Source organism: Ammospiza nelsoni, chromosome 25, assembly GCF_027579445.1.
Source record: "Ammospiza nelsoni isolate bAmmNel1 chromosome 25, bAmmNel1.pri, whole genome shotgun sequence".
In the NCBI taxonomy this organism is placed as follows: domain Eukaryota; kingdom Metazoa; phylum Chordata; class Aves; order Passeriformes; family Passerellidae; genus Ammospiza; species Ammospiza nelsoni.
This window is the reverse complement of record NC_080657.1, coordinates 2,552,824-2,579,414: the sequence shown is the minus strand read 5'-3', so window position 1 is coordinate 2,579,414 and position 26,591 is coordinate 2,552,824. Positions and strand designations below refer to the sequence as shown.

General features: G+C 45.4%; 1 protein-coding gene across 1 annotated transcript in view; it reads left to right on the top strand.

The window, feature by feature from the left end:
* The window catches only part of CSMD2 (CUB and Sushi multiple domains 2), a 234,388-nt gene that overhangs the window by 32,998 nt on the left and 174,799 nt on the right, over positions 1 to 26,591 (top strand). Inside the window, exons 4-5 of the mRNA XM_059488507.1 lie at positions 8,283 to 8,477; positions 13,554 to 13,761. Coding sequence (XP_059344490.1) covers positions 8,283 to 8,477; positions 13,554 to 13,761 — 403 coding nt within the window. The remainder of the gene's footprint in view (positions 1 to 8,282; positions 8,478 to 13,553; positions 13,762 to 26,591) is intronic.

Genomic DNA, 26,591 nt, shown 5'->3' with positions numbered 1-26,591 from the left:
GGGAGATCCCAAGTGCAGCTGAAGGAGCTGAGCCCTCCCCAGACTCTGCTTGTGCCGAGCCCTGGGCGTGTTTTTATGACATAATTGGATCACTTGAGCTGTGTTTGCAGTGAAGGGGATGAAATTACCATCTGGAGGTTTGGGGTTTTTTATTTTTCATCAGTTATGACCACAAATTAATAATGAGTCTGCGGAGCTGGCGGCAGCTGGTGACCAGAATTGCTGTGGCAGCTCTGTGGGCTGTTTGTGGCGCCATCCTTGGGATGGTTTTGGGTCCTGGGTGTTGAAGGGAGGTGCCTGCACTGCCAGCTCAGCCTCCTTTGGCTTTTGGTGTCATATTTTGATGTCAGGGATGTGATATTTCATGAGATTTGCCCTTGCAGCCCTGCCCATTGTGAGCCCAGGAATGCAGTGATGCGGTGCAATATTTATTTATTTCACATTTTATTTATTTATTTAGCAGATGGAGCTGGCTGCAACCCCCGCTCCTGGGTGAGGAGCCAGCAGCCAGAGCAGATCAATGAGCAGCTGAACAATGTGGCCTCTAAAGTTGGAAGTGGCTTTTTTTCCCCCAGAACAAAGAGTGTTCCATGGCCAGGGTGGCTGCAGGGAGGAGCTGAGCAGACCAACACTGGCACCCAGTGTCTGTGTGGCATCAGTTCACACTGAGCAGGGCAGCTCAGGCTGGTCCCACACTGAGGATGTGGCTCTGAGGATGAGGGAAGGGATGAGGATCTGGCTCCATGTTTCAGAAGGCTTGATTTATTATTTTATGATATATATTATATTGAAACTATACTAAAAGAATAGAAGAAAGGATTTCATCAGAAGGCTGGCTAAGAATAGAATAGGAAGGAATGATAGCAAAGGTTTGTGGCTCAGACTCTCTGTCCGAGCCAGCTGACTGTGATTGACCATTAATTAGAAACAACCACATGAGACCAATCCCAGATGCACCTGTTGCATTCCACAGCAGCAGATAACCATTGTTTACATTTTGTTCCTGAGGCCTCTCAGCTTCTCAGGAGGAAAAATCCTAAGGAAAGGATTAAAGATGTCTGCGACACCCTGGCAGTTCAGCTCCTCTCTGCTCCCCTCTGGGGCCTGGAGAGGCTGCCTGGAACAGGGGCTGGACAGAGTAAGGGAATAATTTAAATTATTATTTATTTATTGAAAGGTTTTTACAGGATCCACCTTGGGCAGCACAAGGACATTTCCCCCTCTCTCCCAAGAGCCTGAGGCTACACCCAATATGTACCCTGAGGTTTATAACTTATAAAACTTCTTTAAGTTTTATTTATTATAGGGGTTAATTGTGCAATTCCAGCTGCAGGTTCTGCAGTCCCACCCTCCCAGGTTGCTCCCCTCCATTCCCTGCTGTTTGCATTTTTTGGGGCTGAAGCTGCAGCGGTGTCCTTGGTTCTGGGGCTGGAAATTGATTGTGGGACTGAGCTGTGAGGAGAACTTGCTAAAACACTTTATATGGAGTTCAGAATTATGGTTTATATTATTAGGGTATATACAATGTGGTATAGAATCTCAAAAATATGAAAATTAAAATTTAAAGCATCAGTTTGGTGCCTGCTCTGATCTCCTGGTGCTGCACTTTTCCCACTCAGAGCAGTGAGGTGGTGTCTTTGTTTTTCTGATGGTAGAAAAGTTCAGATACAGAGAGGTGAAAGAATCAATGGGAATAACCATAAATTCCATAGAAATTCCACAGATTGTTACTCACTCAAACTGTGCTGAATCTCTGGATTTGGAGGGAAAAAAAAAGAGACACAAGGAAAAGAAAAAGGGGGGAACATCAGAAGGGGGTCTGTGTTAGATTTGGGAAATCTGAACCTCTCAAATACCTCAGCCAGTGGGGAAGGAGAGAGGGAAATGCAGATGGGAAACTGGGATAAAAAGGAGGCTGTGTCCTCTAAAAAATGTGAAAGGTCCCATGGAGAATCCCCCATGGCCTCTGCCTTTACTGGAATAAAGTTCCACGACTCCTCTGTCTCCTTTTTGACACACTCCTCTGGTGTTTGTGGATGGATTTTCCTGGCACCATGCAATGATTAACCCTGGGCTCAGGGAGGGAGGGAGGCAATGCAGCCCCAACCTCTCCTCCCTGGGGAAAGGTTTTGGAGTCACTCTGCAGCTGTTGAATGCCAGTTCAGTGGAGCTTTTAAACTCACACTTACAGCATTGCTGCTCAGCAAAACACTTCAGCACCTCCTTTAAATGGAGCTGTGCTCGAGTGTTGTGGCTCTGGGAGGTTGGAGCTGTTCAGGGGGATAAAACAGCACTGGGAGGGAAAAGGAACAATGGGAAGGATTCCACTGATTGATCATGGAAAAGGATATTTGATTTTACAGATAAACTTTAGGTTTGTTGAGAAATGAAATGAGACATTGAAAGATGAAAGAAACAATGGGGAAGAAAACCCCCTGAATTCTGTAAGAATTAAAAATTCAAAGGGAGGGTTGTACCTTAGAGGGGAATCTTTGGGATCGGGTGTTCTGGGGAGTCTGAACCTCTCAAGTACCTCAGAAATGGGGAAAAACCCCTAAATTCTGTAAGAATTCAAAATTAAAAGGGAGGGTTGTACATAGGAAGGAAATCTTCTGTATCAGGAATTTTGGGAAGTCTGAACCTCTCAAGTACCTCAGAAATGGGGAAAGAGAGAAGGGAAATGCAGCTGGGAAATTGGGATAAAAAGGAGGCTGCATCCTCCAAAAATTTGAGTGGAATGCCCCATGGCCTCTCCCTTTATTGGAATAAAGTTCCAGGACTCCTCTGTCTCCTTTTTGGATACAAATCTCTGCTGTTTCTGTATTAATTTGATCCTGATGAGGATTTAATCAAAGCCAAGCCCCTCCTCTCCCAGCCTCTGGGATATCCTTGGAAGTTGCTCTGAACTTGCTCAGAAGTTGCTGAGGCACGTTCCAGAAAGGGAAATTGAAAACTTGAGCTTCCAAAAAGGAAAAAAAAGAAAATAAAAATCCACCCAAAAAGGACCAGAACTACTCCCACAAACAAGATGGATGATAAACCATTTTCCAAAAGTGACTTTCTGGCTGGTTTTTAGTGAACAGAGAAATATTGGAGAACGGGGGGAAAAAGTAGTTTCCATTTAGTTTTATCTCTGGCTGTACTGGAAACAAATCATGGCACGAAAAGAAAAAGGGATAAAATGAAATGAAAACGGTCCCATTTATTTCCTTTGCTGTAGCACACTCTGGACAGTTCTTGTGAAGATTAAAACTCTTCTGAACTGGAGCAGATTGTGCTAAAACACTGCTGAAATATCTCAGACAGCCCTGGAGTATCCCTGGAGCACTTGGCCCAAAAATGATGGATGGAGAATGAGAGGAAATGGTTCTGTGTGGATCCCTCCTCCACTCTCCACATCCTCCACGGGTGCCCACTTAAATTTTGAATTGTGATGGAAATCTTGGATATTCTCTTAGAAATCTGGATCTTAGAAATCTTAGAAATCTGGATATTCTCTTTAAAAAATCTGATTTTTCCCTTGAATTTCTTGGATCCAGTGCAGGCTGGCTCATTAAGAGAATATCTCCCTGCCCTGGCTCTCCTGTTGATTCCTGTGGATATCTTGACTTCCAATCCCCCCAAAAAATCCAGGAAAGGCAGAAAAACAGAAAAAAATGTTAAATTTTTTTTTTCCTTTTTTAATGTTTTTCCCTTTTTTCCCCTTTCCTTTACCCTTTTAATGTTTATTTTTTTCAATTTTCTTTCCCTTTTTTAATGTTTTTCCCTTTTCTTTTTTTGTTTTCTTCCCTTTCTTTTCCTTTTCTTTCCCTTTTCTAATGTATTTTTCCCTTCCCCCCTTTTGTAATGCTTATTCCCCTTTTATTCCCTTTTTCCCCCCTTTTTTAATGTTTTTCCCCCTTTTCTTTCCTTTTTAAATGGTTTTTTCCCTTTCCCTTTTAAAATGTTTTCCCTTTTCCTTTTTTAAATGTTTTTCCCCCTTTTTTTCCCCTTTTTAATGTTTTTTCCCTTTTCTTTCTCTTTTTAATGGTTTTTCCCCCTTTTTAAATTGTTTTTTCCCTTTTTTCCCTTTTCTTTCCCTTTTTAATGTTTTTGGGTTTTTTTCCCTTCCCCCCCTTTCTTTCCCTTTTTAATGGTTTTCCCCCCTTTTAAATTGTTTTTTCCCTTTTTTCCCTTTTCTTTCCCTTTTTAATGTTTTTGGGTTTTTTTCCCTTCCCCCCCTTTCTTTCCCTTTTTAATGTTATTTCCCCTTTTCTTTCCTTTTTTAATGATTTTTTCCTTTTTCCCTTTTCTTCCTCTTTTTAATGGTTTTTCCCCCTTTTAAATTGTTTTTTCCCTTTTTTCCCTTTTCTTTCCCTTTTTAATGTTTTTGGGTTTTTTTTCCCTTCCCCCCCTTTCTTTCCCTTTTTAATGGTTTTCCCCCCTTTTAAATTGGTTTTTTCCCTTTTTTTCCCCTTTTTTTCCCCTTTTTAATGTTTTATGTGTTTTTTTCCCTTCCCCCCCCTTTCTTTCCCTTTTTAATGTTATTTCCCCTTTTCTTTCCCTTTTTAATGATTTTTTCCTTTTTCCCTTTTCTTCCTCTTTTTAATGGTTTTTCCCCCTTTTAAATTGTTTTTTCCCTTTTTTCCCTTTTCTTTCCCTTTTTAATGTTTTTATGGTTTTTTTCCCTTCCCCCCCTTTCTTTCCCTTTTCAATGGTTTTCCCCCCTTTTAAATTGGTTTTTTCCCTTTTTTTCCCTTTTTTTTCCCTTTTTAATGTTTTATGGTTTTTTTTCCCTTCCCCCCCCTTTCTTTCCCTTTTTAATGTTATTTCCCCTTTTCTTTCCCTTTTTAATGACTTTTTTCCTTTTTCCCTTTTCTTCCTCTTTTTAATGGTTTTTCCCCCTTTTTAAATTGTTTTTTCCCTTTTTCCCTTTCCCTTTTTGAATGTTTTTTTTTTCCTTTTTTCCCTTTTTAATGTTTTTTTCCCCTTTTTAAATGTTTTTTTTTTTTCTTTTTTCCCCTTTTTCTTTTTGTTTTTTTCCCCTCTTCTTTCCCTGCTGACAATTGAGAGCATTTGGGAGAGGCTGATGTAATGAGGCTGGATGCCTTGTGATGGTGGGACTGTGGCCAAGGATGCGTTGAGTCACATCTAATGACTTAAAAACTCCTAATTAATTTCGAATGAACTGGAACAAGGAGGCTCAGCTTGACGAGCACCAGGTTGTGAAAGGCTCCTGATGCTGGAAACTCCACCCTGGGATGAGGAAAAGTTGGGAGCAGCCTGGTTAAAAAGGGTGGAAAGGAATGGATGTGAGGGCTGAAGGCGGATGGGAGGGAGGTTCTGGTGTGGATCAGCAGATCTGGGAGCTCAGGAGAGCCGGGAGAAAGGGAGGAAAGAATGAGAAACTGGGAGAAATGGATGAGAAAAATGAGAGAAACAGGGAGAAATGGATGAGAGAAACAGGGAGAAATGGAGGTGAAAAATGAGAAACGGAGAAATGGAGGTGAAAAATGAGAAGCGGGCAGAAAAGGAGGTAAAACATGAGAAACAGAGAAATGGAGGTTAAAAAATGAGAAACGGAGAAAGGGAGGCAAAAAAGCGAGAAGCAGGAAGAAAAGGAGGTAAAACATGAGAATTAGGGACAAATGAATGAGAAACAGGGAGAAAGGGAGGTAAAAAGGAGAATCAGGGAGAAAGGGAGGTAAAAAATGAGAGAAAGGGAGAGAAGAAGGTAAAAAGTACGATAAAGGGGAAAATGGAGGTAAAACATGAGGATCAGGGAGAAAGGGAGGTAAAAAGTGAGAATCAGGGAGAAATGGGGGTAAAACATGAGAAGCAGGGAGAAATGGAGGTAAAAAAAAGAGAATCGGGAAAAAATGGATGAGAAACAGGGAGAAAGGGAGGTAAAACATGAGAAGCAGGGAGAAAGGGGGGTAAAAATGAGGATCGGGGAGAAAGGGAGGTAAAAAGTGAGAATCAGGGAGAAACGGGGGTAAAACATGAGAATCAGGGAGAAAGGGAGGTAAAGAATGAGAATCAGGGAGAAATTGGGTTAAAAAACATCGATCAGGGAAACAAGGAGCTAAAACATGAGAAGCAGGGAGAAAGAGAGGTAAATGTGAGAAACAGGGAGAAATGGAGGTGAAAAATGAGAGGTAGGGAGAAATGGAAGTAAAAAATGAGAATCAGGGAGAAAAAAGGCCTGAATGGATCCAGCTTGGGCAGCACAAGAGCCCAGCCAGGGCTGCACCCAAGATGAACCAAAATGATCACAAAATGCATGACTGGTTACAAAGTCTCTCACTTTTATCAATTCTGCTCCATTTGCATCTTGGAGTTCATTGTCCCATTCCAGCTTTAGCCCAGGCAGTCCCATCCTTGTTTTTCTCTTCATTCCACATTGTTTCTGCTCTTGGGCCTGAGATTTGGGTCATTTGTCCTTGGTCCCCAGCTGGAGCAGGAATTGTTTTGTCTCCCTGCTCTGTGCACAGAGCTCACCATCCCCTGATATGAACCCCAGACCCACCCACTAGAGCAGCACAGAACCTGAAAAACATAAAAATTAAAACCTGAGGCATCAATTTCTTGCTAAGGAGGTGTCACTGGTGCACCAGGCCATTGTCACCTGGTGTCACAGTCGTGGTTCTGCCCTGGTTCTGCTGGGTCTGGGCTGGCCTTTAGCATCCCCAGAGTGGCTCCTGTGCTGGGTCACCTTCAGGGAGGTGTCCTGAGCCCAGCCAGCGCTGGGACAGTGACATTGCAGGTGCACCAGGATAATCCCATTGCCTTTCCTCTGTCGTAAAATCAGATCAGCCTTTGGCAGCTGTTCAGGTGCGGACAAATGAAATAAACTGCTCAGAATTCATCGTGGGAAGGAGCAGAAAATCGGTAACAGGACCTTTCCTTCATCCCCACAAATCTCTGGATGTACCCCCAACCCCTCTGGAGTCATTTTTGTCTCTCCATCAGCAGGAATTTGAAGATCTCCTGCACTTGGGTGATTTAAAAACCCCAATCCAAGCTCCCTGCAGCGACCCAGGGCAGTGGGGGGTTAATGCTGCTCCCCACAAAGCTGCTGTGGAGCAAGATCTGGAATGGGCAGGCAGCTCAGTGAAGCAGAATTTTAATCTGAGATCTGTTTTTCAAGTCTGATTTTAAGATCCCATGCAGGTCAGGGTTGTCTGATTCTTCACAGTTCATTAAGTAGAGAGCAGCTCGTGGTGGAGATTGACTTTTAAAAATGATGGATTTTTATTTATAGAGGAGTTCTACTCATTAATTTTAAGGGATGGAAGCATAAAAGCAGGAATGGGTTCATTAAAAAAAAAAAGTGACATTGGTAATTTAATTAAGTTGGGGGTTTGAGGATCATTACAAGAAATGAAATGTTAGTTCTGGGCTGCTTTTCCACCTGCTTGGATTTGAGAGCAGCCCCTGCTCCCAGAACCTGCCTGGGCAGGAAAATTTCCTGGTGGAACTTCCCAGCTCCAGGGGCTTTGGAGGAGGATGAAAATAATGGCTTTGGGGGCAAGAAATGGGGTCAGGAGCTGGGATCTGCCCCTGCTGCTGTTTTGGGGGCTGGAACCCCGAAACTGGGCTTGGGGACTCTCAGGTGTGACCTGTGACAATTCCCTGTCCCTAACCCAACCCTGCTTTTCTCAAATTGATCATTCTGTTTTCAGTGATGATTATTCCGTTTTTCCTGAGGGTTTAGCTCAGCCCTGTGACAATTCCCAACCCAACCCTGCTTTTCTCAAATTGATTATTCTTCATTATTCCATTTTTCCTGAGGATTTACCTCAGCCCCCTGTCCCTAACCCAACCCTGCTTTTCTCAAATTGATCATTTTGTTTTCAGTGATGATTATTCCATTTTTCCTGAAGGTTTAGCTCAGCCCTGTGACAATTCCCAGTCCCTAACCCAACGCTCCTTCCCTCAAATGCGTTATTCTCAATTATTCCGTTTTTCCTGACGATTTACTCAACGCTGTGAAAATTCCCAGTCCCTAACCCAACCCTGCTTTCCTCAAATTGTTTATTCTGTTTTCAATGACAATTATTCTGTTTTTCCTGAGGATTTAGCTCAGCCCTGTGACAATTCCCTGTCCCTAACCCAACCCTGCTTCCCTCAAATGGATTATTCTTGATTATTCATTTTTTCCTAAGGATTTAGCTCAGCCCTGTGACAATTCCCCGTCCCTAACCCAGCCCTGCTTCCCTCAAATTGATCATTCTGTTTTCAGAGATGATTTTCCTGTTTTCCCCGAGGATTTGTCTCATCCCCTGTCCCTTCCCTTGCAGCCCTGCCCAGCCACACGTGCGGGAACCCGGGGCGGCTGCGGAACGGGGTGCAGCAGGGAACCACCTTCAGCATCGGGGACAGGGTCAGGTACAGCTGCAACCCCGGCTTCTTCCTGGAGGGCCACGCCCTGCTCACCTGCCAGGCCAGCTCGGGACAAGGAGCCTCCTGGGACTTCCCTCTGCCCGTCTGCAGAGGTGAGGAGATACCCGAAAATGGGCGTTGAGATGGTTGGGGTGGGGTGTTGGGTTTGAAAGGGTCAAAACCCGACTCTTAAGAGCCAACTCTTCAGAATTAACCCTTAAAAATTAACCCTTAAAAAGCAACCCTTAAAAACCAGCTCTTAAAACCCAACCCTTAAAAAGCAACCCTTAAAAACGAACTCTTAAAACCCAACCCTTAAAAAGCATCTCTTAAAAAGAAATCCTTAGAAACCAACCCTTAAAAACCAACCCTTAAAACCCAACCCTTAAAAAGCATCTCTTAAAAAGAAATGCTTAAAAACCAACCCTTAGAAATCAACCCTTCAAAATCAACCCTTAGAAAGCATCTCTTAAAAAGAAATGCTTAAAAACCAACCCTTAGAAATCAACCCTTCAAAATCAACCCTTAGAAAGCAACTCTTGAAAATTAACCCTTCAAAACTAACCTCAAAAACTAACCCTTAAAAACCAACCCTTTAAAAGTGTTTCTTAAAAAGAAATCCTTAAAAACCAGCTCTTAGAAATCAACCCATAAAAACTAACCCTTAGAATGAACTCTTAAAATCAACCCTTAACAACTAACCCTTAAGAAGCAACTCTTAAAAAGAAACCCTTGAAAACTAACCTTAACAACTAACCCTTAAAAAGCAACCCTTAAAAACCAAGCCTTAAAAAGCAACTCTTAAAAAGAAATCCTTAAAAACCAACCCTTAGAAATCAACCCTTAAAATGAACCCTTAAAAAGCAACCCTTAAAAACCAACTCTTAAAAACCAACCCTTAAAAAGAAACCCTTCAAAACCAACCTTAAAAAACAACCCTAAAAAAACAAGCCTTAAAAAGCAACTCTTAGAAATCAACCCTTAAAAACTAACCCTTCAAAATCAACCCTTAAAAATCAACCCATACAAAACCAATCCTCAAAACCCAACCCTTAAAAACCAGCTCTTATAAAGAAACCCTTAAAAACCAGCCCTTAAAAACTAACTCTTCAAAATCAACCCATACAAAACCAACCCTCAAAAACCAACCCTTCAAAACCAAATGTGGTGGCTTTAGTTGAAACCAGAAGAAATGTTAGAAATCATAACCATAACCCAGCCCCTACCCAACAACTGATGAAAAAAAACCTAAAAGAACCCAAAAAAAGAGCCCAGCCCCACAGCAAAGCTACCCAGCCCAGCCTAACCAAAACAAAACCCAAATTATGTTACCTCTTAACCAACCAGAGGAAAAAACAGAAGTTCCCAAGTATCTTTCATCTTTAACACATGTGTTTTTTCACAAAAGCAGATGCAACTTTCTAGTAACTAAAAGCTTTGCATCACTTCCATAAATATCTCCCATACAAAAACAAAGCCACCAACCCTTAAAAAGCAACTCTTAAAAACCAACCCTTCAAAATTAACTCTTAAAAATCAACCCTTAAAAACCAGCCCTAAATGGGAAAGTAAACCTGGTGTGGTTGTTGGGTTTTGGGTTGTGGTTGTTGGGTTTTGGATTGTGGTTAATGGGTTTTTGATGGGTTCCTCAAGGCTGTTGGGTTTTGGGGGAATAATGGGAAGGTTGTGAAGGGGTTGGGGTGTTGGGAATGGGGCACAGCTGCTTTAGCTGCAGTTTCTTGGTCCCTGGACAGTTAAATTAAATCAAATTTAAAAATAAAATGAAGTGGGGGAAAAAACCCAATTTTATAAGTGGTAGGACAAAGGGGGATGGCTTTAAACTGAGAGTGGGTTTAGATTAAATATTAGGAGAAAATTCCTCCCTCTGAGGAACTGGGATTGATTTCCACGAGAAGCTGTGGTTGCTCCATCCCTGGAAGTGTCCAAGGCCAGGTTGGAGCAGCCTGGGATTGTGGAAAGTGTCTCTGCCCATGGAATGGGGTGAAAGGAGATGATCCTGAAGCTCCAAACCAACCATGATCCCATGATTATCCCAAAAATCAGGTACCTCCCCAAGCCTGCAGGTTTTCCAGCTCAAACACTGGAAATGGAACTGGATTTTCTGCTTCCCAGTGCCAGATTCACTCTCCTGTGGCACATCCCAGAGTGGTTGTAGTTCTGTGCTGCAGGAAAGGTGGATCTGTGCAGGGCTGGAATGTTCCCTGCCTTGGAGGAGGTAAAACAATTTATACTGAAAATTTATACTGAACTATTTATACTGAAAATTTATACAGAACAATTTATACTGAAAATTTAAACTGAAAAATTTATACTGAAAATTTATACTGAGTTTATATGAACAATTTATGCTGAAACCAATTCCCAACTCCTGCCGGTTTAAGGGCAGGGAAACTTCAAAATTCCTTTATCAGTTCAGCCTCGCTAATTGTGCTCCCAGGGGGGCTGGGGAGTGTGTAAACACACAAATATCTGTGTTCTTCCACCAAAAACATTTGCTGCTGCTCCTGAAGTCTCTTCCCCTCGATTCCCTGTGCACTTGAGCAGAGCATCTCCTATTGATTGCTTTTATTGACTCTGCCTGAGCGATCAATCAGCCCCTGGGCCGTGGAGCTGCGCCTTCAAGTGAGCAAATATTTGTTGCTTGGGGTGTTTTTAATGCTCCCTTGGATGGGTTACAGGTACAGAGGTGTGTTGTGACTGTCACTGGGGTTTGTTTGGGGTATTTCCCTGCTGGTTTGGGGTCGGGAGTGTTTAGGGAGGAGTTCAAAGTGATTTGAGAGAGTGCTGCTTATCCCTGATGTTTTTTATGATCAGTCATGATGATTTTCTACAAATTAGGATGGTCTTTGCCAATTTTATAATACTTTTTTTTAAAATTTAATTTAATTTGATGAGTTTCACTGGAGATGAAAACACAGAATCAAGGGATGAAGGATCATTGATTCCAACCCTGGCCCTGCACAGACACCCCAGAATTCCACCTTGAAAGTGATGTCCAAACATTCCTGGAGCTCTGGCAGCCTTGGGAATGTTCCCATTCCCTGGGCAGCCTGGGCAGTGCCCAGCACCCTCTGGGTGCCCTAAATCCACCCTAATATTCCATCAGGAGGAGCTGCAGCCCCTCTGAGCTCTGCCCTTGATCTCCTCCTCTCCAAGTGCCCTCAGCTGCCCCTTCACCATTCCTGGCCCTCCTCTGGACCCTCTAAAAGGTGAAATTCCCTGAAATTCCACCTTGAGAACGGGCAAAGCAGCACCTTGGTGGGAGAAAAGGGAATTCCCTGCCTGGAGGGAGCAGTTCCCTCTGCTCTGACAGCATTTCCCAGAGTCTCCTCCTTGCCCGGCTTTGCTCAGCATTTGTGGAGGAAACCCCAGGGAGGGAGGGATTAATCCTGACCCCAGCTGGTGCTGGAGCTGAGGGTTGGCACCATTTCCATTGCTGAGATCCCCTCTCCAGCTGGAGGAGAAGCCCAGCTTTGCATTTCCACCCTGAAGTGCCAAACTCGTGTTTGATTTCAACGCTGCCCTTCCAGCCTGGAGCCCAGCACTGGGGCCGGTGGCACCTGAGCTGCTCCAGGGAGGAGGAGGATCCAGGGAATGGCTCCAAGGGCAGCACAAAATCTGCTTTTCAGCTGCTCTGGTGGAGCTGTGCCTGCAGCTGAGTTTGCATCTATGATTCCTTGTGAAGGCTGGGCTAGAACAGAGGCTGGGCAGAGTGAAAGAATAAAGCAGGGATTTATTAAAAGGATCTCCTCAATGGATCCACCTTGGGCAGCACAAGAGCCCAGCCAGGGCTGCACCCAAGATGAACCAAAATGGTCACAAAATGGACACCTGGTCACGGGGTCTCTCACTTCTATCAGTTCTGCTCCATTTGCACATTGGGGTTCATTGTCCAATTCCAGCTCCAGCCCATCCAATCCCACCCTGCTTGTTTTTCTCTCTTCAGCCCACATTGTTTCTGCTCTTGGGCCTGAGATTTGGATCATTTGTCCTTGTTCCCCAGCTGGAGCAGGAATTGTTTTGTCTCCCTGCTCTGTGCACAGAGCTCACCATCCCCTGATATGAAGCTCAGACCCACACACTAAAGCAGCACAGAACCTGAGAAATACAAAAGCCCGACCTGAGGCATCATCTCCGTCCTTAAGAGTGGGCAGTGACACCCCCTGCCCCAAAGGGGGTTTGGCTGTGTCTTGGTTTGGAAAGCCAGGAGCCTGCTAAGGAAGGGAGGAGCCTCCCCTGAAATGGAGAAAATGAACCCCTCCCTTTTTCTGAATTGCTATAAATTTTAAATTAAGGGGCTCTCAGGCAAAAAATATGGGAGCAGGAAATAACAGTTCTGTAATAGGGAAGAAAATAAAAATATAAACAATGCAGTGAACTAAACCAACAGTGCCAGAGTCAGAACCCAACCTGACACCCTGTGGGTCAGGCTGTTGGCAGCAGTGCCATTGGAATTGTGGCTCAGCCCTCCTGCAGTGTCAGGGCTGGTTCTGCTGGAGCAGGGATCCTGCAGAAAGGTGCAGTCTCTGCCTCTGAAGATCCAGGGGCAGAGGCAGCTGCTGTTCCTCTGGGCAGTGCAGTGCAGAAGCCGTGCTGGTGTTGCAGAATCTCCAGATTCTATCTGGGTAGGAATGTTTGAAACCTCCAGATTATATCCTGGTAGGAATGTTTGAAATCTCCAGATTATATCCAGGAAGGAATGTTTGAAATCTCCAGATTATATCCAGGTAGGAATGTTTGAAATCTCAGTTTATATCCAGGTAGGAATGTTTGAAATCTCCAGATTATATCCGGGTAGGAATGTTTGAAATCTCCAGATTATATCCGAGTAGGAATGTTTGAAATCTCCAGAGTATATCCGGGTAGGAATGCTTTGCTCCTCCCTCTGGGCTCACATCTCCCAATGGGATGATGTAGTTCTTATAGTTCTTATCAGCCATGCAGGGACATTCAATACCTGTTATCAGCAGATGTCTCCCTAGTTGTGGAAGAGATAAGGAGAACTGCCCACTTAACAGAAGCCAAATGCCATGCAGACAATAATAAACAGAATACAATTCTGATGGTAAACAGAGTACAATTTGCTTGGCAATCCAGGGCAGGCTGGGACTTTGGGCTGGACTTTGGGACCTTTGGGCATTCAGGGCTCACCCTGGCCTTTGTTTCAGCTGATGATGCCTGCGGAGGGACCCTGCGGGGCCAGAGCGGGGTCATCTCCAGCCCCCACTTCCCCCTGGAGTATGGCAACAATGCAGACTGCACCTGGACCATCCTGGCCGAGCCTGGGGACACCATTGCCCTGGTGTTCATGGATTTCCAGCTGGAGGATGGATATGATGTTCTGGAAGTTGCTGGCACGGAGGGATCCTCGCTCTGGTAGGTTCCTGCTCCGTTCATTCCTTGTAGGGTGGTGCCTTGTGGGGTACTCAGGGTCTGTGTGGGCACAGCCAAACTTCACAGGGGGCTCAGAGGGAGAAGTTTGGGCCTGAAGGAGGGGAAATTGCCAATTATTCCCCGTGGTTTCCTTCTGGAACGTGGGATTTGCTTGGTAAACTCAGCAGTGAGCATTGGCTGCTCTGAGTCCTGACGTCTGCAGTGAGAGTCGTGGTGTGGCTGGGTAGAAAAAATATTTAAAAATAAAAAACCCAAACAAAATCACCCAACCTCTGAGACCCTTTCAAACCCTGCCACACTCAAGCCTTGATTTTGCTAAATGTTCTGATGATTGCTAAACCCATTGATGTTGATGAACTTCTGGAAATGTTTCACCAGATCCACTTCTCCATGGGACAGGGGACAGAATTCCAGCCCCCCTCTCATCCCAGAGATTGCCTGGAAACTTTTCTCAGAAATATTGCTTCAATTTGGGATAAAAGCCAATATTTCCAATATTCAGGAGCCACCCCAGTGCTCTGAAGGCAGGGGAAATAAGGATCTGCAGAGGGAATTTGATGTGTTCCTCCTGTTGGTTTTATAGCAAAGGACATGGTGATCACCTTCAGAGGGTTAAAAGTCCTGATTGGCAGCAAGTGGAAGGTCCTGGAAGTTAGATTTGAACCCAGAATCCCTCTGGAAGGGAAGAATGAAGCTTTTGTAATAATCAGGTGTTGCCTGGGATTATCAGCAGCGAGTTAAATTGTGATTATTTGTGAGGATCCTGTTGCAAATCCCATTTATTTGAGTGATTTATCCTGGCTGGCAATTCTGAGGGAACAGCATTGGAGTGTTTAGGGTGTATTGATGGGAGGGAAGTTGCCATTTACCACGTCCCAATTGTTTACTGTTCCCAGGCCCCTTTGGAAAATTAGATGTTGCTGTTTGATGAAAAAATGCCTGGGCTGGTTTTATTAGAATGCATTAATATTTTAGGGCACTGGTGGTTCGTAGGCACTCAGCTGTGCTGGCTGGGAAGATGGATGGAGCTGGTTAAAAAACATTATTCAGCCTGGAGGTGTTGCCAAAGCAGAGCTGTGTCTTGTCATGTCAAAAATAAAACAAAGCCTGGCAGAGGGAACCTGCTGGGAAAAAAAAAAATTAATTAATTAATAAAATTAATAAACTCCTCGTAAATACAGCAGGGGAAAAAATACTTTAAATTGTGGGGAATGTAAGCCTGGCTTTGAGCTGAGCCTGTGGTGCACACACAGTTGTTAAAACTGAGATTAAAGCCTGGTTTAAGTTTTACAGGTGTCACTTTGGGGTTCATTGGAGGGAGAAATTATGGATTTGCATCCCTGCTCCCCTCAGCCCTTTTTGGGATCCCCGGGCTCCAGCAGCAGGAATTCCCCCTTGGCAGAAACTGTTCCTGCTTTTTGTGGTGCATCCCCGAATTTCCCATCCCTGAATTTCCCATCCCTGAATTTCCCATCCCCAAATTAATTTCCCATCCCTGAATTTCCCATCCCCAACTTTCCCATCTCCAAATTTCCCATCCCTGAATTCACATCCCCGAATTTCACGTCCCCAAATTAATTTCCCATCCCCGAATTTTCCATCCCTGAATTTTTCATCCCTGAATTTCCCATCCCTGAATTTCCCATCCCTGAATTTCCCATCCCTCAATTTCCCATCCCCAAATTTCCCATCCCCGAATTTTCCATCCCCGAATTTCCCATCCTTGGATTTCCCATCCCTCAATTTCCCATCCCAGAATTTCACATCCCAGAATTTCCACATCCCAGAATTTCCCATCCCCAAATTTCCCATCCCTGAATTTCCAGCCAGCCCCAGCCCATTCCAGGCCATCTCATTTCTCATTCCTGAAGGAAACTTTGCAGTCCCACAAGTGGAATTGCAAAGAAGTCTTGTTTGGAATTTCATCTCTCCGAGCTGGCCCGGTAATTAAATTCAGATGAGTCAGTTCTCAATAATTTTTGCCCATAGGGGGAAAAAAACCTGGTGCTCCTGTCTCATCTTTAACCATGCTGATGTGATTCAGCAGGAAAAGAGAGCTCAAACCCCTTTTTCCCTTTTCTGCCTATGAAAAAACACAGATTTTAATTATTGGTAATAGGGCAGAGAGACTCGCAGCCAATTCTCTTGAAGCCTCTCACAGCTGAATATTTAAAATACTTCATTTTCTGAGCATTCTGAGTAGTTTTAGTCATGGCCAGGGCTGGGCACAAATAAACAAAATTCAATTTCATCAGGAGGATAATTCCTGTGTGTTTCCAGGCTAGGGAATGGCACCTAATGATGATATTTATGAGCCCATTAACTCAGCACTTCAAGTAACCTTGACTTGACCTGCTCTTAGAAAAACCTGCATTACCATTCACCCTCCCAGCTTTAAAAATGGATTTTTTGGGTTTCTTTTTTATGAGCCAGCTTGCTTTAAGTGCCTTCCCATTGATGCCACATGCTGGAGAATCCTGAGCTGGGTTTCCTTTGCTCCCCAACCTGTTGGATGTGAATCCTGCAGGAAGAATTCCAAGGGAGCAGTTTTGAGGCAGATTAATAAAATCAAACTTTTACAGCTGTTTCAGCCAGGGCACCTTGGGCCCAGATTGCCTTGAGAGGGGAGAAGTAAAATCCTAAAAGCAGGAAAGGGGAAGGAGCAGGGTGGGATGAGCCTGTGGGGTGGTTGATTTAAAAACAAGGTTTTCCAGATATTTTATATCCATGGATGGGAGGGAGGGACTGGGATTTTCATTGGGAATTGTCTGTGATCTGCCTGGGATGTTCTGGAGCTTCAGGAGATGTTTCTGATTGGAAAATTTAGGTGGGAAATTTACTTTTAGGATGGAGATGGTTCCTTTACTAATGAGGCTTTCCAGATCTTTTCTATCCATGGTGTGTTTTGGATAGGGTGGGAGTGACTGGGATTTTTGTTGGGAATTGTCTCTGATCTGCCTGGGATGGTTTGGAGCTCCAGGAGATGCTTCTAATTGGAAAATTTATACTTTTAGGATGGAGAAGGTTGCTTTGATAACGAGGTTTTCCAGATCTTTGATGTCCATGGTGGTTTTTGGATGGGTGGGACTGGGATTTTCATTGGGAATTTTCTCTGATCTGTCTGGGATGTTCCAGAGCTTCAGGAGATGTTTCTGATTGAAAAATTTAGGTGGGAATTTTACTTTTAGGATGGAGATGGTTGCTTTAATAATGAGGCTTTCCAGATCTTTGATGTCCATGGTGTTTTTTGGATGGGTGGGACTGGGATTTTCATTGGGAATTGTCTCTGATCTGCCTGGGATGTTCTGGAGCTTCAGGAGATGTTTCTGATTGGAAAATCTGTTTAAATTTATTTTAAAAACTTATAGGATGGAGGTGGTTGCTTTACTAATGAGGCTTTCCAGATCTTTTCTATCCATGGTGTTTTTTGGATGGGAGGGACTGGGATTTTCATTGGGAATTGTCTCTGATCAGTCTGGAATCTTCTGGACCTTCAGGAGATGTTTCTGATTGGAAATTTTATACTTTTAGGATGGAGAAGGTTGCTTTGATAACAAGGTTTTCCAGATCTTTGATGTCCGTGGTGTTTTTTGGATGGGTGAGACTGGGATTTTCATTGGGAATTGTCTCTGATCTGCCTGGGATGTTCCGGAGCTTCAGGAGATGTTTCTGATTGGAAATTTTATACATTTAGGATGGAGATGGTTGCTTTGATAACGAGGTTTTCCAGATCTTTGATGTCCATGGTGTTTTTTGGATGGGGTAGAAGGGACTGGGATTCTCATTGGGAATTGCCTCTGATCTGTCTGGGATGTTCCAGAGCTTCAGGAGATGTTTCTGATTGGAAAATTTAGGTGGGAATTTTACTTTTAGGTTGGAGATGGTTGCTTTAATAATGAGGCTTTCCAGATCTTTTCTATCCATGGTGTGTTTTGGATGGGGTGGACGAGACTGGGATTTTCATTGGGAATTGCCTGTGATCTGTCTGGGATGTTCCAGAGCTTCAGGAGATGTTTCTGATTGGAAAATTTGTTTAAATTTATTTTGAAGACTTTTAGGATGGAGATGGTTGCTTTAATAACGAGGGTTTCTAGATTTTTTCAATCCTTGGTGTTTTTTGGATGGGGTGGGAGGGACTGGGATTTTCATTGGGAATTGTGCTGCTGTTGCTGTGTCGTGGGCTTCAGATCACAAAATGCTCTGAGCCTTTTTGGGGTTTATTTTAGGAAAGTTGCATCAGCTGTCACATTGCCCCAATGCCTCCCACTCCTTGAGCCTTTCCCTGTCATTCCCCCTGGGATCCAGTTTCTGCTCCTTGATTTTTCTCTTGATAATCCCATGCTGAGGGAATGTGGTGGGAGAAGCAGGGCTGCAAGTGAGGAGCAGCCAAATCCTGGGAGTTTATTCCTGTCTGAGTTCAGTTCCTCCCCCTCAGTGCCTCGTCTTCCTTTTGCCTCTCCAACCTTGGCGCTGCATTTTCATCCCTTGCACAAAATCTTCTCTTCTCCTCTGTTTTTTGGTTTTGTTTTGTTTTCTTTTTTTTCATTTCATTTGTGTAAAATTCCTTTTGGCTTCATGCTGTGATTCCCTGGAAAAGGAGCCTGCCCCAACACGTGCATGTGAATTATTGCACTCATTTGAAGCACAGCTGTGCCAGATGTGAAGGCAGCACAGGCACCTCAGGGTGCTCCAGATGTTGAGCAGTAGGTGAAAACAAAAGTGCCCATGTACCTGGTGAGCCTGTGAGAACCAAGAACCTTGGAATTCCACTTCCTCTGGTTGATTTTATGAGTTTTTTTTCTGGAACTGAGCTCAGGGGACCCCTTGAGGCCATCAGCCCTTCCTGGAGCAGCATTTCTGAAATTCTCTTGTTTTCTCAGACCCTTTGGGGCCATCAGTCCTTCCTGGAGAAACATTTCTGAAATTCTGTTGTTTTCTGAGATCCCTTGTATCCATCAGCCCTTCCTGGGAGAGCATTTCTGAAATTCTCTCGTTTTCTGAGACCCTTTGGGGCCATCAGCCCTTCCTGAAGCAGCATTCCTGAAATTCTCTCATTTCCATGTTCCTGAGACCGTTTGGATCCATCAGCCCTTTCTGGAGGACCATTTCTGATCATGTCTCTTGTTTCTCTGTTTCTGAGACCCTCTGAATCCATCAGTCCTTTCCAGAGCAGCATTTGTGAAGTTCTCTCTCATTCCCATGCTCCTGAGACTCTTTGGATTCATCAGCCCTTTCTGGAGCAGTATTTCTGAAATTCTCTTGTTTCCTGAGACCCCTTGGATCCATCAGCCCTTTCTGGAGCAGCATTTTTGAGGTACTCTATTTTTTATTGAGACCCCTTGGATCCATCAGCCCTTCCTGGAAGAGCATTTCTGAAATTCTCTCATTTTATGAGACCCTTTGGGGCCATCAGCCCTTTCTGGAGCAGCATTCCTGAAATCCCCTCATTCCCATGTTCTCTGATTTCCCTGTTTGGGAAGAGTTTGGGGGAAGATTTTTGCAGGAGCCATCAGCCCTTTCTGGAACAGCATTTTTGAGGTTCTCTCTTTTTTTCTTGAGACCCTTTGGATTCACCAGCCCTTTCTGGAGCAGCATTTTTAAGGTTCTTTCTTGTTTTCTGAGACCCCTTGCATCCATCAGCCCTTTCTGGAGCAGCATTCCTGAAATCTCCTCCTTTCCATGTTCTCTGATTTCCCTCTTTGGGAAGAGTTCGGGGGAAGATTTTTTTTGCAGGAACCATCAGCCCTTTCTGGAACAGCATTTTTGAGGTTCTCTCTTTTTTCTTCAGACCCTTTGGATTCACCAGCCCTTTCTGGAGCAGCATTTTTAAGGTTCTTTCTTGTTTTCTGAGACCCCTTGCATCCATCAGCCCTTTCTGGAGCAGCATTCCTGAAATCCCCTCGTTCCTCGTTCCCATGTTCTCTGATTTCCCTCTTTGGGAAGAGTTCGGGGGAAGATTTTTTTGCAGGAACCATCAGCATTTCAGCAGCTCCTCCCAAATCCCTTTCCCCATCCCTACGTGCAGCTGACCCTTCCCTCCCCAGCACCTCAATCTGTCTCTAAGTGGTTCCCAAAAGTCATTAAAAGCTCTGGGATGCTCTGGGATTCCCTCATCCCATCCCTCTGGCCAGCCCCTCTCTCTGCACACGCCTTGTGCTCTCAGAGCTGCGGGTCCTGGAGGTCACAGCTTCACGTGGAGCTGCTGAAAAGCTCCTCAGTGGGAGCTCCTAATGAACCAACCCCTTTCCTTTCCATCAAAGCAGCTTCTGATCCTGCCGTGGTGGCCTCGGCGCTTTCAGCTCCTGGTTTTCATCTCGGAGCTGCCTGTGAAGTCCACGCAAGGGCTCTGGCTCCAGAGAGAGGATTTTGTGCTTTGGGATGTGTTCCTGGTGAAAAATGCACATTTTATGATTGGCTTTTTGCAAATATTCAAATCAATATTATGTGTGTTACGCTAGAAAGTTATGTTGGAATAATTTTTTAAGCAGTGTGTTAAATACAGTTTTAGGTTATAACAAAATATTAAAATAGAAACGATGTATGTGGGATTTTTTTAAAGAAAGGAATGAGGGACTTGCACCAGATAGCAGCCACAGGACACCTAAATCTTTCATAAAAAAAAGAATTTATTGCTCCATTATCAGAAGAAACAAAATTCTTCCCACCTTGCTCAGTCCTGAAGACACCATCAGGATTCAGAGGATGAAAAACACCCATCACTTGTTTTTAAATTTTTAAAAGTTTAATGGTAATAAAATGATTATAAAAATAGTAATACAATTAGAGTAATAATAATTTGGACAATTTTAATTAGGACAATATGAGACAATAAATACAAAGAGTTATGGACAGTCCAGGTATCTTTTCTGGGCAGCACAAGCCTAAAAAAGGACCCACGTTAGCAGAGGATTAACCCTTAAAAAAACAACAACCTGTTGCATATTCAAACACCTCATACATGATACATAAATTCCTGGGAGTGGTGGTGGGGAAATTCCAGCCTTTGGAATTCCTGCACTCCAGGTTTTATTTGAAGATGGATTTCCTCTGTGAAGAGCAGCAATTTGTGGGTCAGGGATCTGTTTTGTCCTGCTGAAGCTCTGGATGCCAGGAGGCAGAACTGGTGGCTTCCAACCATCCCTGAGCATCCTTGGTGCTGGTGGCAAGTTCAGGGATTGGGAATGTTTTGGACTGAGAGGTTTGTGCTGCCACATTGTCCCAGAGCTCCTGGCACTGCTGGGAATGCTGGAAGGAAGGGGAAGGTGGGAATTTTGAGGAGTTCCATAGCTGGTGGATATTCCTGGAAGGAAGGGGAAGGTGGGATTTGGAGGGATTCTATAGCTGGTGGTGGATTTTCCTGGAAGGAAGAGAAGGTGGGATTTGGAGGAGTTCCATAGCTGGTGGATTTTCCTCAAGGTGGGATTGGGAGGAGTTCCGTACGTGGTGGATTTTCCTGTAGGGAAGGGGAAGGTGGGAATTTTGAGGAGTTCCATAGCTGGTGGATATTCCTGGAAGGAAGGGGAAGGTGGGATTCGGAGGGATTCTATAGCTGGTGGTGGATTTTCCTGGAAGGAAGAGAAGGTGGGATTTGGAGGAGTTCCATAGCTGGTGGATATTCCTGGAGGGAAGGGAAGGTGGGATTTGGAGGAGTTCCATAGCTGGTGGATTTTCCTCAAGGTGGGAATTTTGAGGAGTTCCATAGCTGGTGGGTATTCCTGTAGGGAAGGTGGGATTTGGAGGAGTTCCATAGCTGGAAATGCCGGAAGGAAGGGGAAGGAGGGATTTGGAGGAGTTCCATAGTCTGTGGATTTTCCTGGAAGGAAGGAGAAGGTGGGATATGGAGGGGTTCCATAGCTGGTGGATATTCCTGAAGGGAAGGGGAAGGTTTCAGCCTGAACGTGGAGCAGCAGAACCCGCTGCTCCCTGCTCCTGGCTGCCATTCCTTCTCCTGGGAAGCATCTGCTTCCCCAATCCTGCCCTGGGACATGGCAGGGACACACAAAACCCTGTGACAAGGCCCCATGACCTCTCCCCTTCAATCCAATCAAACAGGATCACATCCCATCCCACTTTCCCCCCAGAGTTACTTTTCCATGCATTAACGTGATGAATTCCATTTGCTGCATGGTGGAAAGCTTTTAATGAATATTCAGACTGGGAAGGAGATGCTTTTAGGCTGAAAATGACCCTGATAATGGTTAAATTGCCCTTTTTATCCCAATTTGTCCTTTCTTTGTTGTTTGGTCACCTCAGGGGCGAAGATCTCCATGGAAAGGTCAATGCTGTGTGATCCTGAATCCCAAGGGATGAGAGGCAGGGAAGCCTGTAATAGCAGAGGGAAAAAAAAAAAACCCCTGAAGGTCATTAATTCTTAATTTCTTCCTGTGTTTGTCCTGCAAACACACGTTTGAAGAATTAAAAAAAAAAAAAAAAAGAGGTTTTTGCAAGAAGCCTCAATAGCTGTAATCTAAAAAGAGTGGTTTTTTTTGGTTTTTTTTTTTTTTTTATACTGAGACTGAGTCTGACACGCCTGGCTGGAAGCTGAGAAAAATATTGGAACCTCCTTCAGGATGTGACCCAAAATATAGACTGTAAAGCAGTGAATAATACCCAGATTTGGCAGGGGAAGGAGGCTTGAAGGAAGTGCAGATGATGTTTCGGGTTGTAAAAAGTCGGATATTTGGGATTCTCTTTAAAACACTGTCGCAGCAGAACACTGATTGCTCCCAGCTAAAGCAAGGATTTGGACAAACGTTGGTGGGAAAGATCAGTGCCTTCACTCTGAGGTGTTCCAGGAGCTGTCTGTGCCTTTTTGCCTTTTTTTTTTTTCATGTTCAGACACCAATTGCTGTCATTTTCACGCCGCTGGGCTGAGCTGTGCCTGTGCAGGGAGGTCTCTCCTTGCACAGGGATCCAGGGAGCTGCGTTTTGGTGTCAGGATGTGTCTGCCAGAGCTGATAACACCCGTGTTCTACACCCCTCCCTTATCTGCAGCTTCAAAGGGAGCAGCGCAGACACCTCGGATGCTTTCAAAGGCCTCTCCCTGCTGGGCTTTCTGCAGGCCCCACTCAGGGATGTTTTTCTGCTATTTACAAGTTGTTTCAAGGATGGAATCACTTTGTTTTCAGACGTCAGCTGCCTCACAAAATGTGGTTTAAATGCTCTTTGCCTGCTGGATTTTGCCTGGCTGGGTTTGCTGCAGCTGCTCCCAGCACATTTCCCTTCCCTGGGCTCGGTTTTCATCACTCCCTGCAGCTGGGAATCACCACTGCTGGATCCATTCCGTGCTGGATTCATCCCTCTGCCCTTAAAATGATTTTTTAGGGGATGTCTGAGCATCAGGGGAGGAGAATATCAGTGTTTCAAAGAGTAGGGAAACACCAAGGTGCCTTGGTGCAGTTCCTCTTGAGAGGGCAGAGGAAACAAAGTGTGGCCACAGCATGGAAAAAACAAAGTCAGAAGTTGGAATTGTGTTCCCAGAGCTGGGATTTGTTAATCTTGATGTGTTTTCAGAGCTGAGTTATTGTATCATTTACTCCTGGTGTATTTATAGAGTTGGCTGTTGTATCTGTTAATCTTGGCCTATTTTCAGAACTGGGTTGTGGTATCTGTTACTCCTGGGTGTATTTTCAGAGCTGGGCTGTTGTATCTCTTACTCCTGGTGTATTTTCAGAGCTGGGCTGTTGTATCTGTTACTCCTGGTGTATTTTCAGAGTTGGGCTGTTGTATCTCTTATTCCTGGTCTATTTTCAGAGCTGAGTTATTGTATCTGTTACTCCTGGTGTATTTATAGAGCTGGGCTTTTGTATGTGTTACTCCTGCTGTATTTATAGAGCTGGGTTGTTGGATCTGTTACTCCTGGTGTATTTATAGAGTTGGGCTGTTGGATCTGTTACTCCTGGTGTATTTATAGAGTTGGGCTGTTGGATCTGTTACTCCTGGTGTGTTTTCAGAGCTTGGCACGGTTCTGTTCTGTTCTGGCCTGGCAGGTTGGGATCTCTTCAGCTCCTGCTGGGCTTGGCTGTGACACTTTTGGCTGTGTCACAGTGGGCAGGGGTTGATTTTTGCCTCCCAGGGACCTTTCTGGTGCCTGGGTTTGGAGTGGGGATCAGGGAAGATGCCCAGTAAATATTGGAGGATTAGGAATGAACAAAATGCTGTTGGCAGCTCATGTCCAAGGATTGCTTTACTGGCTGGAATTCCCAGAGAATCCTGGAAGGGTTTGGGTTGGAAGGGACCTTAAATCCCTTAAATTCCATCCTGTTCCACCCTGTGCCATGGCAGGGACACCTTACACTGTCCCAGATTGCCCCAAGCCCCATCCAGCCTGGCCTGGGACACTTCCAGGGCTGGAACATCCACAGTTTCTCTGGAAAATGCAATAAAAACCCCAAAAACTCCACCAGCCCTCTCTGTTCTTTTAAAACAATCCCATTCCTTTGATAATTCCCAGCTGGAGCACAGGGGAAATACCCATCTCTTCCTGCTCTCCTTTATCCCTTTGTCTTTCTCCCACTCTTTCTAAATTAATTTTATAATCATCCTCAAATTAGCTCTTTTAGCCAGAATTACCTGCATTAAAGATCTCCCCTAAAAAAAAAAAAAAAAGCATAAAGGTAATTAATAGCTTCAATTATTGTAATGTGGCTTAGCTTGTGCTTTTTCTCTTGGAAAAACCTGGTTTTGATAAGTCAGCTGTTCTTAAAAGGGGGGAAAAAATAACAGAAGTGCTTCAGGCTGGAAGGAATTTGGAAATCAGGTTGTTCCCTGTAATGTCAGAGAATAAATTACCCCCATTGATCCCGGAGCAGTGCCCCGTGCTCCAAGCAGCCCTGTGGGAAGGGGAGTGCTCAGAGAGGATTTGGGTTTTTTTTTTTTTTTTTGCCCAGTCACAGGAGCTCTGTGTGAGTTTAAAATCCAAAGGATATTTGTTCAAAGCCACGCTGGAATTTCTGGAGCCTGGAAGTGAATCAAAGGCAAAGGGGAAAGCAAAGGGAAATCTTGAAAGAGGTTTCAGAGCTGCTGTGTGATGGGTGAGGGGGAGGCTGGGGATGGCAGAGCTGACTTGGGACAGGGATGGGGACAGGGCCAGGGCCAGGAGCTGCTCCCAGCCCTGGAGCTCTGGGTCCTGGCCCAGGGAGGGTCAGGAGGGCACTGGGGATGCTCAGGGGTCTCTGCTGCTCCTCTGGATTCCCTCCTGCTGCTGGGCAGGGGGTGCTGTGCCCAGGTGGGTGCTGTGCCCAGGTGGGTGCTGTGCCAGGTGGATCCTGTATCTAGATGGGAGCTGTGCCCAGGTAGATGCTGTGCCCAGGTAGATGCTGTGCCCAGATGGGTGCTGTGCCAGGAGTTTGCTGTGCCAGGTGGATCCTGTATCTAGATGGGAGCTGTGCCCAGGTGGGTGCTGCTCTTAGGTGGATGCTGTGCCCAGGTGGGTGCTGTGCCAGGAGTTTTCTGTGCCCGGGTGGATCCTGTATCTAGATGGGAGCTGTGCTCAGGTAGATGCTGTGCCCAGGTGGGTGCTGTGCCCAGATGGGTGCTGTGCCAGGAGTTTTCTGTGCCAGGTGGATCCTGTATCTAGATGGGAGCTGTGCCCAGGTGGGTGCTGCTCTTAGGTGGATGCTGTGCCCAGGTAGATGCTGTGCCAGGAGTTTTCTGTGCCCAGGTGGATCCTGTATCTAGATGGGAGCTGTGCTCAGGTAGATGCTGTGCCCTGGTGGGTGCTGTGCCCAAGTGGGTGCTGGGGCAGGTAGATCCTGTATCCAGGTGTGTCATGTGCCCAGGTGGGTGCTCTGGGCAGGTGGGTGCTGTTCCAGAAGTTTTCTGTGCCAGGTGGATTCTGTACCCAGGTGTGTTCTGTGCCCAGGTAGAGGCTGTGTCCTGTGCCCAGGTGGGAGCTGTGCCAAGAGTTTTCAATGCCCAAATGGATCCTGTATCTAGGTGGGTGCTGTGCCCAGGTGGGTCCTTGGCAGATGGGTGCTATGCCAGGTGGATCCTGTAACCAGGTTTGTTCTGTGCCCAGGTAGAGGCTGTGCACTGTGCCCAGGTATGTCCTGTGCCCAGATGGGTGCTGGGGCAGGTAGATCCTGTATCCAGGTGTGTTCTGTGCCCAGGTGGGAGCTGTGCCAGGAGTTTTCTATGCCCAGGCGGATCCTGTATCCAGGTTTGTTCTGTGCCCAGGTGGGTGCTGTGTCCTGTGCCCAGGTAGATTCTATGTCCTGTGCCCAGGTGGATCCTGTGCCCAGGTGTGTTCTGTGCCCAGGTAGATTCTGTGCCCTGTGCCCAGGTGGATCCTGTATCCAGGTGTGTTCTGTGCCCAGGTAGATTCTGTGCCCAGGTGCGTTCTATGCCCAGGTACATCCTGTGTCCTGTGCCCAGGTGGGTGCTGTGCCCTGTGCCCAGGTAGATCCTGTGCCCAGGTGGGTGCCCACCCCTGCTGTTGTTGCTGCCAGTTCTGCTGCCCCAGTGCAAACTGGAGCATTCCCAGTGAAACCTCCCCGGTTTTGCATTTCCCCACAGCTCAGCAGTGCCTGGATGCCCATTCCAGCCCTGGCACGTGGCAATGTGCCCTGGCACCCTGGCTGAGAGCTGGGCTTGGGAAGGGGCTCCTGATCCAGGGAACCCCCCTGGTCCCCCCTCTCTCCCATTTGTTTGATGTGCACAAGCTCAGGAAAAATCTGCTGCTCTTCTGAACTCTGATTTTTCACTCTCTGATTTCACCCTCGTCCTCAATTGAAGAGAGGAAAAAGCTCCTGAGTCTGATGGCTGCACTTGATCATCTTAAAAGTCCTTTCCAGCCTTAACAATTCCCTGAT